Source organism: Sebastes fasciatus, chromosome 23 (genome assembly GCF_043250625.1).
Source record: "Sebastes fasciatus isolate fSebFas1 chromosome 23, fSebFas1.pri, whole genome shotgun sequence".
NCBI lineage: Eukaryota > Metazoa > Chordata > Actinopteri > Perciformes > Sebastidae > Sebastes > Sebastes fasciatus.
This window is the reverse complement of record NC_133817.1, coordinates 8,062,404-8,081,549: the sequence shown is the minus strand read 5'-3', so window position 1 is coordinate 8,081,549 and position 19,146 is coordinate 8,062,404. Positions and strand designations below refer to the sequence as shown.

The following is a 19,146-nucleotide window of genomic DNA, read 5'->3' as shown; positions in this document are numbered from 1 at the left end:
GGAGAGCTTGGGCTAATAACAATTTACCACAATAATTAACCTTTTTCTCTTTTTTTCTTCACTAGTAGTTAGTTTGTTCTCAATATATTATGACCTTTTTGTACAACTTTATTCTCAAAATATTATGACCTTTTTGTACAACTTTATTCTCAATATATTATGACCTTTTTGTACAACTTTATTCTCAAAATATTACCTTTTTCTAAAAGTTTATTCTAAAAAGATTACAACCTTTCTCTACAACTTTATTCTAAAAATATTTAAAAACTTTTTCTAAAAGTTTATTCTAAAAATATTACCTTTTTTACTGTATTTATTAAAAATCTCATGATTTTTTGACAGTAGCCCTAATATTCTGTCATATTACAAAACATCATCTCAGGTTTTACTGTGCTCTGATAATTGACCCGTTAACACTAATGTAAAATAAGTGTTTAGTCTTTACAATTTAATTAGATGGAAGCCACAAAATGCTAACATTTATCTGCTTGCGATGGGGTTTGTTAAAAAAAAAATCTGATCATGCAGTTGATTGATAGCTCCACAGTACCAGCATTATTAGGACGTCGTCAAATAAAGTTTACACTGAAAAACTACAAGAAAACACAGGCTTTTATTTTGCAAAAAAGATTAACACAATCCAAAAAAACAACAGTGATTCAAACACTGCTCAATGTGTGTGTGCGTGTGTGTGTGTGTGTGTTTATGGCTGTAACTCGTAGCCCAGCGGGTCGAGTCCTCGGTCCAACAGAGCGAGCGACGACTCCCTCAACTTCTGGAGAAACCTCCTCAGCTCCTCTCTGGAGAAAACCTGAATTTGTGGAGAGAAACAAACAGACCATAAAAATCATGACAGGATCCATATTTATCAAAATGCTAAAACTTAGATAAAGAAAGACAAAGAAAAAGAACATGCAGATAAAACATGTAGTGTGAGGTAACTCAAAGTACAGGATGATTAAAGTGGCTTTAGTTACCTGGTAGAGGCGGTGCTGGTCAGATGAGATGATGTCAGCGAGCCGCAGCGCCTCCTGGTGTCTGGAGGAGTTCTGCAGCACGCTGAGCAGCAGGAAGCTGAGGCGAGGCAGACACAGAGAGCGCAACGCTGCCATCTGGTGGCTGCGCTCTGAATCCGGCTCCGAATCCTGAAAACACAACCAAACAATCCATTTATCAACCAATCAAACGTGTCAATTAATCACTTCCGTACGTGTACTAAATCCAGTCTCTGATTCCTTCGGTTGAAACACTGGTTAAGTTCCTTAATTCCTCAAAAAGGTTCTTGGTTCTTGGTTCTGCGGTACAGTTCACGTTTCGTGTCGTAAAAAGTTACCTGTCTGTTGTCGATCATCCAGCCTCCGTCTACGAACAGCAGCACGTTGTAGATTCTTTCTTTCACGTCTTCAGTTAGAACGTCCAGACGGCACGACCAGGCAGACAGGGAGTCCTAACACACACACACACACAGAAAATTACATATGAACAAGTATGTTTACATTGTTGTATTGCTACTTTTACTTAAAGGAATACTTCACCCCCAAAGTGACCATTCATATCAATATCTCACCCCGTGTTACCTTGAATTGCCTTGAAAAGACTTTTCGTTCACCGTAGAGGTATGACAGAAAAAGTTTTCTTCAAGAATTAAAGGTAACATGGGGGGATTAATTGATATACTAATGGTCATTTTGTGGGAGAAGTATTCCTTTAAGTAAAGGATATTAGCCCCTTCTTCCACCACTGGTAACTGAGCAGAGACCCAGAATATTATAGTATTCTTCATAATTCTAGATAAGCTGTTTTGATGAAAATGAATCAGTAATTATTTACTATCTATAGATAGGAACCGTGTGTGTGTGTGTGTGTGTGTGTGTATACCTGGTACTCCTTTTCTCTCATCTCATTGGCTACCCTCTCGGTGAATTTGGCCTCGGGAGCCGGCGCTGGCTTCTGGGGGGCGGAACTACTGTGGCTGAACCAATCAGTGAAGGCCTCGTGTGCTTCCTGTAAGACCATTAAAAAAGACACATTCAGCTCAATAACTAACAGCCAAATCAGTATTGATGCTATTTATAACATTAACACAGGTGACAGGAGACAGACCAGGTAGGCTCTGATGCACAGGTGTTCTCTGATGGAGTTCTCGTCGTCAGCAGGTAGCGGCGTGGTCTGACCGACCCCTGACCACTGGCAGTAAATCTCCCTCATTGAGTCCTCTGGGACTTTAGAGAACACCGCCTTGGCTGCGTCGTGTTTCTCCACGGCTGAGAGAGAGACAGACAGACGCAATGCATCATGGTTATCACTGTCAGTGACGGGAGACTCGAGACGGGCTGCTACGACATGCAAGGCTCGTGTGACCGTAACGGCCCGTCAACAGACTCCAGTTGTGATGAATAAATAACACAAAAAACATACCCAGAAACTTCCTCATGATGGCGTTGGACTGTTTTAGAGACTCGGCTCGATGGGCGGGGTCAAATAGCAGCCAATCAATGACGTCGATCTTTCTCAGGTCGTCCTATCAGAGCACAACGTCACAGTAACTTCACCCAGTTCTACCAGTACAACAAACTAACAAACTATGTACATTTAAAAGAGTTTTCATCAATGAAATCTGAACTTTTTGTATTTAGTTTTAGTCTGTTCTTACCTTTGTAGTTCCCATCTCCAGCGTCTGGTTGTGATGTGTAAATTCGGCTTCATCTCTCTCCCTCACAGTCTCCACCACCAGCTTGGTTATCGCGGCAACATCCAGACCTACACCAACAATAGGTCAGTATTCACTCAGTAATAATGTTTGTTGTCGTCAGTGTGTGCATGTGTTTCAGTATTTTTACCGGCATCTGTGGCGAGTTGCAGGCAGCGAGGGCGCAGCTCCGACTGGTTGACGGTCTCCAGGAAAGCAGCGTACTGAACTATGCCGAGCTCGGCGGGTAGCTGGCTCACGTAGCTCGCCACGAGGTCGGTCTGCTGATCCCGAATCAGAAGTGTGACGTACGCCTTCATGACATCCACACACACCTCCTCCTTAGAGAGAGAGAGAGACAAACAGGTCAGCAGACGTCCGACTGAACTGTTCCTGAATCTGAATAAACACGACGCTCGCTTCCGATGTCTAATTCGTCTACTTTACCTTCAGCGCCAAACCCAGAGAGCGGAAAAACAGCAGCAGGTGAGTCATGAAACGCAGCAGGTGGGAGGGGAGGGGCTTAGAGACTGTCAGCCAATCAGAAAACTCCTCTAGCAGACCTGAGCGAGACAGAGAAGGAGAGGTTTAGGGATAGGAGTAGTCTTATAGGGTTCAACAGTATCAACAATATTAATAATACATATTTTTCTTTAACTTCCTTTGCAGGTCTTTAATTTGATTCCTCCTCAGAGGTCAGAGCTGTCTTACCGTCCAGGTCTCCCAAGATGACGAACTTCTGGATGACGTGGTAATGCTCTCTTGTCTCCTCCAACACCCTCTACACAAACACACAGAGAGAGAAAGAAGCTGGTTTTATGTGTGTGTGTTCAGTCATGTGACTCATCAATCACATTCTGTTAGTGTGCAAGTTTCACCTTCGTCTCTGAGGCTTGAAGTTCCTCAAACACCTTTTCCATCGTCCAACTGAAGAGAGAGATAGTAGTGTGATTTTATTAGTATTAGTATCTAGTAACACAATTACTTTATTTTACTACTGCGCATTTGTGTATATATATATTTGTGTATATGCGTGTGTGTCGTACTTGGCCTCCAAGTATTCTCGCGGCAGCGTCTCCACTTCCTGGTGGGCCATACCCGATGACATCAGATCCTTTTCAACCAGCGAGTCGACCATCACTCTGAAGTGAGCCCACACACAGTCCTCCCACGATTCACACACCAGCAGGAGCTGACACACACACACACACAATCACACACACACACAGTTAATGCGGAGATATACTTGCTTTTAACTTTGTGTTCACATGCACATGATGGCTGCTTCGCTTATCCTGCGTCCATCTGTCTGGAGCGTTGGTTGTGCACAGCCTCAGAAATGAATAAATCCTCATTAATAACGTGCACAAAAAACAGAATTAATCACACATATGAAGAGACAGAAATACAAACTATATTACCGGTTTGAGGTTTCCACTCAGGCTGGCGTAGATCGCTCTCTCATATCTGTTTAACTGCTCCTAAAACAAACAAACAAACAAACAAACACACACAGCAGGTTAACGTTGTACAATGTTTTATTCCTTTTGAAGCCTTTTCACTAAATGTACCGTTTTGTTCAGGTACTTCTGAAGAACACAACAGTTCTGGTGTCTTAAGTAAGATCCTGCTTTTTCACCACGCAGACTGTGGCTATTTTGTCTGGGAGAGGTTACCTATAGCCTCTATATTTAGTTGTGTTATCAAGGTTTTATTTGTGTACTGTACACAGTATCAGATTCACAGTTTTGTGTGTTGTACCTCCTCAGCCATCCTCCAGCAGCAGGCCTTCCAGATTCCTCTCTGAGGGTTTCCTTCAACAGCCTGCAGCTCTACGCTCACTGCAAAGAGAAGATGAAGAGGTAACTCTGGGTTGGTGACGGGTCTTTGAGCATCATGAGCGTCCACACTAAACAGACTGTAAAGGTCACATTGGGGTCAGATATGATTACCTGAGGTCCTGTTGGGGTCGTAGTAGAGTTTCCAGCCCTCCAGAGTTGCTGCTCTCCAGGCCTGACCACAGCGCTTACACAGCCTCTGAGCCTACACGCACACAAAACAACAAAACAATCAGAGTATGAACCCAAATCTGTCCCTCTACCTCCCCGTCTGTCTGTCCCTCTCTCTCTCTCTCTACCTCCTCAGTCATCCCCGCTCTGATCAGGGTGAACAGGTTCTTCAGCAGTCGGGCATCGTCCTCTCTGTCCAGGTCAGCCAGGGGGCGCTGCTGCCGGAGAGGAGCGTCCGGGTCCTGTGCAAAAACAAACACACATTATCTCTGTATTCAGAAACACTAGGGATGAGGATTGTTGCCGTGGTAACAGGCCTCACCAGCTCAGTGACCAGAGGTATGGTTAAGGCGGTGCCGGTCTGTCTCCTCAGCTTCAGAGCATGAAGAGTGTTCTCCCTGAAACACACATTTTACTTCAGCAGGAGCTCACTGATGATGTGAATACATCACACGACCGTAGACGTGATATTTAAAAAGAGACTCACCAGCAGACGTTTTTGGCGTAGTATTCGATATTATCAGAAAAATCTCCAATCTGATCTTTGGCAATGCTCTCCAGCCAATCAACGACCAGCTGCAACACAAAAACTTTGTTTAGCAGACAATTCATGTTGTGTCCTAGTAATCCAGAATGATTACTGTTAGATTGTCTTTGCTGGTTTATTACCTGACTCTGTCGTATGACGGCGTCCCGCTGGAAAAGCTGCTCCACCACGACCTTCTCACTCTCACTGGGAACCTTCACACAGAGACACGAATGCTAATGTGGTTCCGTAACTCTAATACGTATTTAAAATATAAATACGTAGCTGTTTACTAACAAGTTCAACATCTCAACTTAAATGGTGATGATATGTTAATGTTGTGTTCACAGCTTGTTTCTGTTCCCCCAAGTGGCCGAAAGAATTATTGCAGGTTTAAGAGTGTGTGTGTGTGTGTGTGCGTGTGTGTGTGTGTGTGTGTGTGTGTGTTTGAAAGTCTCTTAAACTGTCACTCACCACCATGTCTGTCATGATATCGTCTTCCAGTGCCAACTGGACCCGGTCCCTGCAGAAACAGACAGGTGATCAACCAGAGACAAGAGGACACCCAGCCAGCCAGACAGATCAGTCGAGATCAGCACATGTACAATCAGCCAGACAGGTTACCTGTAGAGTGACGTGATGAGTCTCCAGGAGCAGTTCTCCTGCTGCAGCAGCCAGCGGACTCCTGCTGTCTTACTGTTCTGACCTGCTCTGAGGACCACCGACTGCAGCACATCCACCTTTAACATGGTGATGGAGAGAAGGTGAGTGTCAGTTAATCAGGGAGCTTTAGAGGGGCTTGTTTTTTTGTTTTTTTTTGAAGGACAAAGACTGGAAACAGCTAGGCTGGCTCTGTCCAAAGGTAACAAGCACACACAAACACAGACAAAGCCTACCTTGTCCTGGCAGAGTGCCTGGTAGTCCTCAAGCAGCTCAAATACCGCAGAGGAAGAGTGTTTCAGAAAGGACGAGAGGAATTCTGGGAAAAGACTGGCAGCCGCTGAAAAGATTAAAAAAAAGTTCTGTAAACTGACACTGTAGAGCAGGGGTCTCAAACTCGCGGCCCGCGGGCCAATTGCGGCCCGCAAGACGATATTTTGTGGCCCCCACTTTGATATGAAAGTTTAATGTTAGTGCGGCCCGCAAATTTTTTTTTTTTTTTTATAAAGTTTTTTATAAAGTTTTTTTTGGGGGCATTTTTTCATTTTTATTGACAGGACAGTGGATAGAGTCTTGGAAAGGGGGGAGAGAGAGAGAGTGGATGCGGAAAGGGCCACAGGCCGGATTCGAACCCGGGCCGCCGCGGTCAGGACCAAGTCTTGTTACATGGGCGCCCGCTCTACCAACTGAGCTAACCAGGCGCCCTCGGCCCGCGAGTTTTATGTGAATGGCAGTTTGCCGTGGAAGGTCCCTTTGTTGCGCGAGCCCGCGCTGAACGAACCTACCAATCACAGTGGGGTATATGGCTCCCGGGGGCGGGCAATCGGCCGGGCTTGATGCAAGCAGAGAAACATTTCACAACAACTGTGGCGGCGCCCGTGTAACATCGCATAAACTCGATTAAAGCTTGATTTATACTTCTGCGTTGAATCGACGCCGTAGCCTGACGTGCACCTCTCCAGAAATGTAACTACACGTCGCGGCGACGCAGACCGCAACAGCTGTGATTGGTCCAGTCTCTCAGCGATGCTGAGCGGCCAGGACCAAGTTCTACTTCTCTCTGCCTCCATCTTTTCAATGTTTGTTCACACAAATCCACTCAGATATATTTTCTCTTTTCGGCGTTGCAGTAATGTAAAAGTTCTGTGGTTCAACAGTTATTAGCTCCAACTCCGCTCAGTTTCTGTTTGTAGTACAAGAAGAAGAAGGAAACTCATAGAGACGCCGCCGCCAACTAGCGGTTTGGTGGTGTAATTGCAGAGCAACACAAACACAGCAGGCACAACTTTATTGCGGAGTGACACCAAGTGGAATGAATATATATCTTGTCACACAGCCCCAATCATGTCTTTTTCAAAGCCTGCAGTGAAGAGAAAGGTTGGTGACGAGCACAGACAATTTCAGGAAAAGTGGGAGACGCAATAGAGGCCATGTTCAGAAGAACCCATTCAAGTTAAAGAACTGTTAATAATGACGTTTGAGAAGATTGTTGTTTTTTTTAACAAAGCTTTTTTTGTGGAATACCTGATGCGGCCCAGCCTCACCCAGACTCTGCCTCCAGCGGCCCCCAGGTAAATTGAGTTTGAGACCACTGCTGTAGAGTAACAGAGTGGGCTTGGGGTGCCTTTGCTTCACTCACCGGCCTCGCCAGGGTCGTCCTCCTTTAGCAGGGCAGAGCTCAGGTTGGTGATGTCCTCTGTGAAGAAGCTGGTGTTCTCCATTCCAGAAAGAGGAGAGATGTACATGCTGTTGGTCCAATCACTGTCATCCAAGTTCTAAACACACAAACAATGAAGTTAATCCTGAACGTGTCACGTAACGTCTCACTTTTTCTGCCTGCGAGGTAAAATTACAGTTTTTTTCCCAATGGAGTCTGGTTACTTAAAAAAACTTTTTTAGGTGGCTAAAATATTTTTTGCTATGTTATGCGTGTGTGTGTTTGTGTCTCACCATACTGTTGAGTGCGTTTCTGGGTGTGTGTGTGAATCGAGGCGTTCGACCTCCTGGAGCCAAAATGGCGGATACATCTGGAACTCTGGGAGTTACTGAGAGAAGAAGAGACGTGAGGTGAGATCGGGGATTCAGTAAAATATGGAGATGTTTGATGTTTGATGTATGTATGTGTGTGTGTGTGTGTGTGTGTGTGTGTGTGTCCTACCAGCCTGTCTGTACAGTGAAGCAGGAGTGTTCCTCATCAGCGAGCGGGCTGGCATTGCCGTGGAAAGGACGGGGCTGCCGCTGCCGGGTGACGGGACTGAGACCAACGGTCAGGAAAACAACAAGACTGACAGCTCTGACGTTATTAATGAATACTGGTAATGAAGCAGTGTTACACATATACAGGTATTTATTTGGGTGGAACCATCATACAGGTTTCCCACCATCCAAAAAATGTTTTTTTGTATTTGTGCATTCATTATTTAACCTAGAAATACAACTAGCGATGATTTTTATTTGTCAAGTAGTATATAAAATGTAAGAAATGTCTTCAAATAACTTAAACACATTCTCTCTCTCTCTCTCTCTCTCAGCTGGAGGATACATGCCACCTTCTTCCTCCGGCGGGCAGCGACCGTCACCTCATCTTCTCGAACCACCGGAGACAGCAGATCACTCTGACCCCTGCATGGTAAGACAAGTATGTAGATGTTTGTATATAAATACATACAACAAATATTACTTCTTCTGCCCAAAGTATCATGTGACTTTGAAATGATAACAGGTGAAGCTGCCATGTACCATGCTTCTGTAATTTAGTTGGCTTTTTTTAATACGTCACATTAACACACACACACACACACATACACATATATATCAAAGTCAGTGTGTATAAATGTGTAGTGACTAAAGTCTTATACTTTTAGCCGCTACTGGCTGCTAATTGGTAAGTGTTGTTGAGACATGTGCAGACATGTAAGTTTTAATCTCTAAATTGAGACATACAGCACAGGATGTCCTCAGAGCACAGTCAAAAACTGTTTGTTCCTTCTAATCAGCAGCACCTACTGTAACTGGCATGAGGCCTATATGAGCTCAGATATATGAGCTACCTGAGGCCAGCCTCTGCTTACACCATACACCTAACACAAATAAAATACATGGCTCCTACACAGTGTTTAATTTTGTTTTCACACAAAGCAGCAGCTATACGAAACGTTGCCTAAATCAAATTCTGTCGGAATGTGACATCTATTTCATGTTTTATTGTTCATTATATGATGATTTGAGGGGTGAAACATTATAGTTAAATTTAATTTCTGAGTGGTTCTTCTGGATTGTATTTGCTTGCAATGTAATATAGGATGTTATGTTAATGTGGGACAAATGGTTCAGTAATGTGGATATAATGACTAAGTGGGTAAAGACAAATAATAGAACAACTAGAACAGTTTGGTAAATTCAGAAAATTACATCACTTTACTGTAATGTAGCCTTTAAAACCAGGAAAAGACAACACTTACACCATATTACCAATTCAGAATAATATATTATATTACAGGATTATAATTATCAATGTGTTCATCACTTTAATGTTGCAGCTGGTAAAGATGGAGCTCATTTTAATGACTTTATATGCTGCTGGATAGCTTAATCTATAATAATACATCATAATGTATTAGTTATAACTGAAGTTATTAAATAAATACAGTGCAGTATATGTGCCACTGAGATGTAGTGGAGTAGAAGTATAAAGCAGTATAATATGGAAACACTCAAGTAAAGTACAAGTACCTCAAAACTGTAATTAATGTTAATTACTCATCAACATCATTGATGTTTCTCATTATAAACAGTTAATGCTCAGCAGTTCTGCCAGCTAATAACAATAAACAGCTTCTGTTACTAGTTTGTTCAGCTGTGATTTATTAAATTGGACCTTCAGATAATCAATAACAAGCATTAACTGTAGTTATCTCCACTTACTGACTGAGTTATTAGCATCTCTAGTTAACATGTCAACATGTACACAAACAGTGATTAGCTTGTTAGCATCTACATTGATAATGAATGGCATTGTTAGCCTCCAGCTAGCACTGTAAAGTAGCCGCACTACCCGGCTAAACAACAAGCTGATACTTCACATACAGAACAACACATATAAGAAGAAGTGTAAGAGCTTGTTAAAGTTTTAAAAGAGTGTAAATGTTGTTTACCAGTCCATGATAGAGGGCTGTCTAATTCCCGCTTCACGAGGCTCAACAGGACTCTTCTTCGTGTGGATTCAACTTCTTCTTCTTCTTCTTCTTGTGAATTCTCGGCAGACTGGAAGCTGCTGCCTCCCACAGTTCAGTTAAAGTACTGCACTACTGGAGGATGTCTAGTCCTACACTACCTGTAATAAAATACTCTGTTACAAGTAAAAGTACTGCACCTAAAATGTTACCAAAGTAAAAGTATGTAAGTATAATCAGGAAAATGTAAAAAATATATAAAAGTCCCCTGTGACTGTATTATATAGATAGATAGATAGATAGATAGATAGATGGATAGATGGATAGATGGATAGATAGATAGATAGATAGATAGATAGATAGATAGATAGATAGTAACTTTATTGATCCTGAGGGAAATTCAAGTTTCCAGCATCACAGTTCCATAGTGCAAAACATGTTAGTAAAAAGGCAGTAAAAGAGTTAGTAGTGCAAAGTACAAAAACATATACCAGATATAAAAATACAAGGAGATGAAGAAAACTGTTAAAACTGAATATAGTGCAGGTTAACAGCTGTGATACTTGACTTAAAAAAGTGAATATAGTACAGAAGAGACTGTTAAAAATGAATATAGTGCAGAAGAGACTGTTAAAAATGAATAAAGTGTAGGGTAACTCCAGTAGCTTAGTCTATTAAAGTGCACTGTGTGCATCATTATCTGTCCTGCAGACCGTTCTCCTTACCAAATAAAACCACATACATATTAATATACACACATGATAAAAAGATATAGCTTTTAAACTATTTTTTAAAGCTATTTTTCATCTGAAGTCACTGGACAGATGTTAGAAAGTCACTCTAAAATATGAATATTTCAAATTATTGACATAATTTAAAAACATGCAGAGCAATAGAAAATAGATATGAAAAAAGAAAAAACAACAACAATACATTACATATAATACATTAAAATACAGGAAGCATTATGTATTATATTAATCAATAATATAATCAGAATAAAAATAATTTTCCAAAAGATTAGGCATTGATCTTGAATTGTTAAAGTTAGGATAGGTCATCGAGCTGGGAATCTCGCGAGAGTTTGTGCCTCAGCTCATAATTTCGCTATTTGCGGGCTACCTTCTAGACACAACCTCCAGTCCGCTAGCGGCCACTGTTGCTCAACAACACCGACGTTAACCGACGTTAAACACAGAGGAAACAGGAACACACAGGGCGGTTTGTAACCAGAGAAATCACGGCTGTATTCAGCAGGAGAACAGGGAAAATCCTCCAGTACAGTAGCGGGGATTCATCGCTTCTAAGGCCGGGAACTGGAGCTCAGACTGCCGCAGAGAGACGCTCACTCTCGGGGTGTTTGTTTGGCCGGAGAGGACGCAGAGTGGACACAGATGGACAGATGGAAACCCGGGGTAAACTTTTCTTAATGCGTGGCAGAAGAAGAGAAAGACAGGCCGATAGAGAGACAGACAGATAGACAGACTTATGGTGTACTCATATATCTTAAAACTATCTTAACTAACAACAAAACACTCAATTAAAGCTTAAATTTACGCTTTAACCTCTATTTACTCGTTATATAGAACTGCACTCACGCCAAACTTCATTTAAAAAAACAGCTATTTTACTGTTAACCCCTATAAACTGCAAAATGAATGTTTAACAGGTTGGTAAAAACAGTGAAGTAATGAAATATGTGTACTCAAGTACTGTTCGTACTTGTACTTTACTTGGAAATTATCATTTTATTCTACTTTATAGCTACTATTGTACTTTTTACTTCACTAGTTTTATGTGACAGCTAGTAAAGTTTTACAAACAACACAAGTATTGTCATAAAAATTGCCCATTTCAGTGTTAAATTATTATATTATTGTATTTTACTCCGATGCATTGCTATTTAAGCAGCATTATTTTGTTATAGCTGGTGGTAGTGAAGCTATTACAAACTACTTTATATATTGTTTGGTAGTTTGGTCTATAACAAAGCATCATATTTTATCTATTATTATTGTATCTTTATTTATAGCACAGAAATGTAAGAAAATATAAATAAAAAAGTAAGATGTAAATTATGTATATAATGGTACAATTTATGACACAATATATGTAGAGATATATAAGTAAATAATACAAATAAGAATAAGAAATTAGAGATATAAGGAATATGTAAAAATATGTGCATAAGTATAAAGTACCTTAAATGTGTACTTTTGTACAGTACTTAAGTAAATGAACTTAGTTAATTTCCACCACCACCAAACTGTATATAAAGTAGTTAATTGTAGCTTCATATCCACCAGCTATAACATGAACATGCTGCCTACATAGTAATGCATCGTAAATAACATTAGAATAATATAATATAATAATTTTACACTGAAATTCTGCTGCACAATGAGTACTTTTACTTTTGGTACCTTCACTGCATTTTGCTGAAAATACTTATTTACTTATGAATGCAGGACTTCTACTTGTAACAAAGTATTTTGCCTTGTAGCACAAATACTACACTTGTGGGTATACAAATAAGTGTTTTTGTATTCTAACTGCTACATGAAACTATTGTACTTATTTTACCTGATTTTACTTTTTGTTTTATACTTTTAAGTTATTCTTTCTTATTTTTACTTTTACCTGTTTTTACTTATTTTTTACTTTTTATCAAGTTATAGTTTTACCATGAGTTTTTTTGACTTTCTAACATGAACTTTCTGTGTTTTTGCAGCGTGAACAGCTCAGCTAAGTTGAACAAAGCTCGACAGGGGTAAACTAAGCTAAGAGACTTCCGGAAGCATGGCTGAGTTTAATTTATCAGCCAACAGGCGCCTCGTCGCCGGCCTGCTGGTCAACCTGCTGTCCTCCATCTGCATCGTCTTCATCAACAAGTGGATCTACGTCCACTACGGCTTCCCCAACATGACCTTGACCCTTGTTCACTTCGTGGTCACCTGGCTGGGACTCTACATTTGCCAAAAAATGGACATTTTCGCTCCAAAGAGCCTCCCGGTTCGCAGGATCGTGTGGCTGGCTCTGAGCTTCTGTGGGTTCGTGGCCTTCACCAACCTTTCCCTGCAGAACAACTCGATAGGAACGTACCAGTTGGCTAAAGCCATGACCACGCCCGTCATCATCCTCATCCAGACCACCTACTACAAGAAGACCTTCTCCACCAAGATTAAACTGACACTGGTAAGTAATCTTTACATAAAGCTTTAGGCTGGGAAATATGATGAATATTGTCTATTTCTTCTGTAACTTAAGACATTGTGATGAGCTGTAAAAGGTGGTTTTGTTGTCTGTTTCTGCAGGTGCCCATCACATTAGGGGTTATGTTGAACTCGTACTTTGACGTAAAGTTCAACGTGCTGGGGACGGTGTTTGCGTCGCTGGGTGTTCTGGTGACGTCGCTTTACCAAGTGGTGAGTAAATAATATATGCACTGAAATGAAAAGTGGTTTCTGTGAAATTAACAATAATAAAATAAATCTCTCTCTCTCTCTCTCTCTCTCAGTGGGTGGGGGCTAAACAACATGAGCTCCAGGTGAACTCCATGCAGCTTCTGTACTATCAGGTATGACTTATAATTTGATGTTGATATACTGTAACTGCAAATTATATTGTGACTGTAACATTACAAGGTTCACTTAGTACTCCTCATTAGTACATTCCTGATGGAGAGTCTTATCAGTTTGTTTTCTCCACTACGGTGCTGCTCAGTGCACATCACCAAGTCATGCTGACCGTTATCTTTCTGGTGAAACTGCTAATGACTTACTGGACTTGATTTGGGACTTTTTGGTTTTGTCTTGTTGATCTTTACTTGACCTTGGACTTGATTTTGCACTTGTTCCCCTTCATTTGGGACTCCCCATTCACTTAGGACTTGTTGGTCGTTACTTGTGTCTTGTTGATTTTGATCTGGGACTTGATTTGAGATTCATTCCCCTTCATTTGGGACTATGCTTGGGACTTGTTGGTCTTGACTTGACTTGTTGGCCTTGACTTGGGACTTATTGGTCTTTACTTGGGACTTCTTGGTTTTGACTTCGGACTTGATTCTGGACTTGTTCCACTTCACTTGGGACTTGTTGGCCTTGATTTGAGACTTCACCTGGGACTTGCTGGCTTTAACTTGAGGCTTGAGACTTGGGACTTGTTAACCTTGACCTGGGATTTGATTTGGGACTTCTTGTTCTTATATTAGCACTGTGACTGTAATAGCAGCCTGTTTATATTAATACATAATGTGATGTAATGAGAGTAATGTTAACACAGTGACTGTCTTGTCAGGCTCCTCTGTCGTCGGGCTTCCTGCTCTGCGTCGTTCCTCTGTTTGAGCCGCTGACCGGAGACGGAGGAATATTTGGACCCTGGTCTCTGCCGGCTCTGGTCAGACTCAACATCTCACACACACAACACTATGTTAAAACACACACATACATATCCTAAGTTAAAATGTATGTGTTGCGTTACAACAAGGCTAAGTTTAAATTTATGAACAGCTGTTGCAACTTGCTCCAGGCTTTTATTGTGAAGGCCCTGATGATTTTGTACATTGTCATGTTGCCGTGGTAACAGTGTTCTCCTCTTGTTGCCTAGGTGGCGGTGCTGTTCTCGGCTGTGGTGGCGTTCCTGGTTAACCTCTCCATCTACTGGATCATTGGAACCACCTCGGCTGTCACGTATCCTCAAATATATGGGAGCCCAAAGGGGTTCTGAAGGGGGTTCTAGGAGGGTGGAGGGTTTACAGGTCTGTAAGGGTCCAGGTTCTTTTAGGCAGGTGTGAGGCGTTCTTGAAGAGGTTTAAGGACTTGGTTGGGTTTGCTGGAATTTAAGGGGTTTTGGGTCTTCTTGGGAAGGTTTTAGAGCTTTGTAAGGAGCTTTCTGGTCTTTGGTCACTGCTCTTCTTTCTTTTCGTTTCAGAGCTTTTTGAGAATGTCTGGGGGTTTTAAGGGGTTTTGGGTTTTCTTTGGGAGTGGGTTCTGGTCTCCGTGTGGGGGCCTTTGGTTTTTTCTGGGAGGTGTGACGGCTTTGAGAAGAGATATCTGGTTTTGCATCCTAGTCTTGCTTACGGGGTTTCAGAAGTTCTTGAGAAAGTTTCTGTGTTCTTAGGAGAATCTGGTCTTCTTGCGGAGGTCTGGGGTCTTTGTGAGGAGATTTATAATCTTACCAAAGGGGTCACTGAACTTCTTGAGGAGGTCTTTGGTCTTTAAGGGGTCTCAGGTAGTCTTGTAAGGGTTCTTAGGTTTATTAAGTGTTCCTGGAGGTCTTCAGTAGCTTACTCTAGATGTTAGATTTAAGTATTTTACATTTTACATGAGTTGTTGTTCTCCTGACGCTACTTTGCAGCTACAACATGTTTGGTCATTTTAAATTCTGCATCACTCTGATTGGAGGATACCTGCTCTTCCACGACCCGCTGTCGCTCAACCAGGTGAGTCTTCCTGCGCTGCTCTGAAGATTCAAACCGACAACCTTCTAGCTCCAAACCAACCATTCATTTCCTTTTTTCTGTCCTCCCGTCTCTCTCTCAGGCGTTGGGGATCCTCTGCACTCTGGCAGGTATCCTGTCGTACACTCACTTCAAGCTGGCCGAACAGGAGGAGGGGAAGAGCCGCCTGGCTCAAAGGCCATAGGCCGACTCCCCTGTCAATCAACTGCACAGACTCCTGACATTGGCCACTGGCTTCAGAGAACTCTTTATATATATATTTCTTATTTTATTAGTATGAGTATTTTTTTAGGGGAGTAAAGATTTTCATCATGGTCCCACGACATCTTCAGCTCTTCACGTCACTCTTTGCTCAACAACGCTGATGTTTTTAAGGGAACCTGAAGCTCATCACATCGGCAGCTGGAAAATGAAACGCTTTATTCACTTAATGAAAGTAAAAATCAGACATCGTTGTTTTCATCCAAAGCAGATAAAAGAACACGCACAACTTTTGGATGCAGCTTCATTTCTTCCCAGAACTCCCTGCGGTTTGTTACGAGCTGTTGACGCATCAAATGACCTACGAGACATTCGGTAACCGATCAAAAGGAGACTACAGGTTTATGTCATCACAGGGTGGGCGGAGTTAAAGGACAGATGCACCAAACCTTCATCTGCTGCTGATGATAACTATATAATAATAATTAGTAAAATAATTTTTCCTGCAAGCAGAAAAGAATGGCAGCTCAACATAACATAGTGCATCATCTTCTGTGTGTTTCTGCTTCTTGATACTATAGTGTTGAAAAACACAGTCCAGTGACCTTCTATCAGGTCCTGTCTATACTAAAGAAAGCGTTTTTGCTTTAAAGGCTCAGACACACCAACCCGACATCAAAGAACTAGCGGCGATGAAGGCCTCACGTTGCATCGCCTCACGTTGCCTTTGTCATAGCCGACAAGTTGCACTTGAACGCACCCTAAACACTACAACCGACAGCCAGTTAGCACGTACGTTCTGCGCTTGCGTGAGATGAAGTAACTCTCCACACCAGCAGGCAGCGGTAGTCTGTATTCATCATTTAAAAAGGGAAACTGGAAGACCGAAGACAACAGATATACAAGCCGTTGTTATGATACATACACTGGTTCTCTTCTCGTGCACTGATTCGTTTAAGCTGAATAGCCAATCGGAGTGATTTCTCTCACCGACGAGCGCTGCCGCCGATTCAACATGCTGAATCGGTCGAAAAACCTCCGACACGGGCAGACTACAGCCGACGATGCGGGACACAACACAAAAACTCGGTCGACAGACGCTCACCGACGGTCCCAAACAAACAATGTGTCAGGGCCTTTAGCTTCTATACTTCCTGATAAATCAAACGGGAGAAACTGCATTGGTTCGCAGTCATTTCATTGAACAAATAGATTTCTCTTGTGTTAAACTGAGTGTTTAAGGTCTACAGCATTTCAGCATTCATGACTGTTGCCGTGATGACGATTCTCAGCTACCTGGGATTTACTGATTTCTACTTCAGAGCGAAGCTTTCACGATTGTCATTTCACTTCACTGTGTTGAACATTCTGCTGAATAAAAACTGGTTTAATGACTTTACAGCTGTTTGGATGGTTTGCAAGTCATGTGAACATGGTTTCATTTATTATAACCACTCCTAAAATGTAGTTTTCCTGTAAACAGAACAGCTCTTCTGTCCAGAGTTCCTGTGACTCCAAGCTTTCAGTACCACCCTACAGTATGTGTGTGTGTGTGTCATTAACACTGTGTCAATAAAGCTACAACAGCAACCCTTGTTCACAGACACACACACACAGACACACGCACAAGCACACACACAGTGGCTGTGCAGAGAGGAACTTTCAGATGAATGAATGTAAAGAGTGTGTTTAAACATACCTGTCGTCTCCTGAGGAGGAAAATCGGGAGAGTTTCTGTAAAACAGCCTCACATCGACGCTGTTCTGTTTCCACTGAAAGTTCAGTTCAGTTTAAAGTGATTTAAATTAAATTACACTACGTGGGTTCAGTTTGTTTTGATTTACCACTTTAATAGATTAGATCAGTGTAGCAGCTTAGCTCTTTAGTTAAAGTCACATTCCCCAATTTGTTATAAAACCCCATCATGGAAAATTCTCATTCAAGTGCAACTAAAACCAGTACTTGTTCTACTACTACTGGTATACATAAAGTCTGTGCTGGAGGAAGTATTCACATCTTTTCTCATAAAAATAGAATTACTGCAATATAATAATACTCCACTATGAGTAAAAGTACATAAGTATTATTAGCAACTTGTACTTAAAGTATCAGAAGTAAAAGTATAAGTAGCATTGTACTGCCAATTTGAACTACATTCTATATGTACTTTAATTTATAATACATCATATTTTTGTCATGTTTTCTTTGTAAAATCTGGAAAGTAACTAAAAGCAAATAAATGTAGTCAGTACAACAAACAATATTTCCCATTGTGGTGGAGTAGAAGTATAAAGTAGCATGAAATGGAAATACTCAAGTAAAGTATGAGTACCCCAAATTTGTACTTACTTGAATAAATAAATACTTAGTTACTTCCCATCACTGCACTACTATCACACCTCTGTTACTGGTGTAAACATATCGTCAGTGTTGGAATGTAACTATGTATATTAACTCAAGTACTGTACTTAAGTATACATTTGAGATATTTGTACTTTACTTGAGTCTTTTCTTTTCATGCTACTTTATACGTTTTACTCCACTACATTTATCAGACATCTTTAGTTACTTTACAAATTAAGATTATTAGACACAAAACATATGAAGAGTTTATAAAATAGGATGTTTTGTTATCAATTAAACCAACCAACAGTTTATAAAAGTAATTGGTAACTATTGTTCTAATAGTTTAAGTCATTGTTTGTGCAAAAATGACAGAAAATGTATATGGAGATTAGCTGATTTTCCTCCATTTTTAAAAGTTTTTTCCAGTTTTTTTTCTGCATTGAATACTTGTATTTGCAATACTTTATTGTATGTGCAATACTTTATGTACATGTTCCTGATTATACTTTAACTTTTAACATTTTTAACAATGCAGGTTTTTTACTTGTAGTGAAGGATTTTTCCTCCACCACTGCCAGGAGCTAAATTACCATAGATTATATTGCCTGATTATAAAAAGTAATAAAAACACTTAGAATTGAATACATGCATTGTTTTTAAAGCATCCAAACAATGTTGTACCTCTGCATCATTTTGCAATCATGGTTTATATATATGTATATACATATATATATATACAGTATATATATACTGTATATATATATATATAAAATAATAATAAATAATAAATAATCATAATAATAAATAAATAAAAAATATATATAAATAAAATAATTAAATTGTTCAAGAGAAATACTGTATGTTGTGTTTAGAGCTTGTTGCTCTGCCCTCAAGTGGCCAAATTAATGTGAACGTCAGCTGTCACCGTCCTTTTCCTTGCAAACCACTTGTTACACGAGTAGCTGCCTTAAGCATTGCCTGTCGATGTGACACAACTTTAACGTACCAAAATGCAATATTATTAACAAATTAAATAACATTACGATAAAATAAAACTGTAGAATACAAATACGTCAATATATGCC

General features: G+C 40.8%; 2 protein-coding genes across 2 annotated transcripts; one reads left to right on the top strand and one right to left on the bottom strand.

The window, feature by feature from the left end:
* Positions 1–594: 594 nt before the first annotated feature.
* nup107 (nucleoporin 107) lies at positions 595–10,175 on the bottom strand. Its single transcript, XM_074626270.1, has 27 exons — positions 10,039–10,175; positions 8,427–8,506; positions 8,043–8,138; positions 7,835–7,929; positions 7,524–7,659; positions 6,121–6,224; positions 5,849–5,964; positions 5,699–5,747; positions 5,368–5,439; positions 5,186–5,274; positions 5,021–5,096; positions 4,827–4,940; positions 4,642–4,732; positions 4,451–4,530; positions 4,111–4,170; positions 3,736–3,881; positions 3,568–3,616; positions 3,401–3,470; positions 3,137–3,252; positions 2,841–3,030; positions 2,654–2,760; positions 2,419–2,521; positions 2,104–2,264; positions 1,879–2,004; positions 1,334–1,447; positions 978–1,145; positions 595–811 (listed from the first exon to the last, which is right to left on the bottom strand). The coding sequence occupies exons 1-27, from the start codon at positions 10,044–10,046 to the stop codon at positions 704–706; spliced, it is 2,724 nt and encodes a 907-aa protein (XP_074482371.1). The 5' UTR covers positions 10,047–10,175; the 3' UTR covers positions 595–703.
* Positions 10,176–11,271: 1,096 nt separating this feature from the next.
* On the top strand, positions 11,272–17,114 carry slc35e3 (solute carrier family 35 member E3). The gene is made up of 8 exons (XM_074625269.1): positions 11,272–11,471; positions 12,788–13,251; positions 13,371–13,481; positions 13,574–13,633; positions 14,353–14,451; positions 14,662–14,744; positions 15,412–15,496; positions 15,597–17,114. Exons 2-8 carry the CDS (start codon positions 12,856–12,858, stop codon positions 15,696–15,698), a joined length of 936 nt encoding a protein of 311 aa, XP_074481370.1. The 5' UTR covers positions 11,272–11,471; positions 12,788–12,855; the 3' UTR covers positions 15,699–17,114.
* The last annotated feature ends 2,032 nt before the right edge of the window (positions 17,115–19,146 follow it).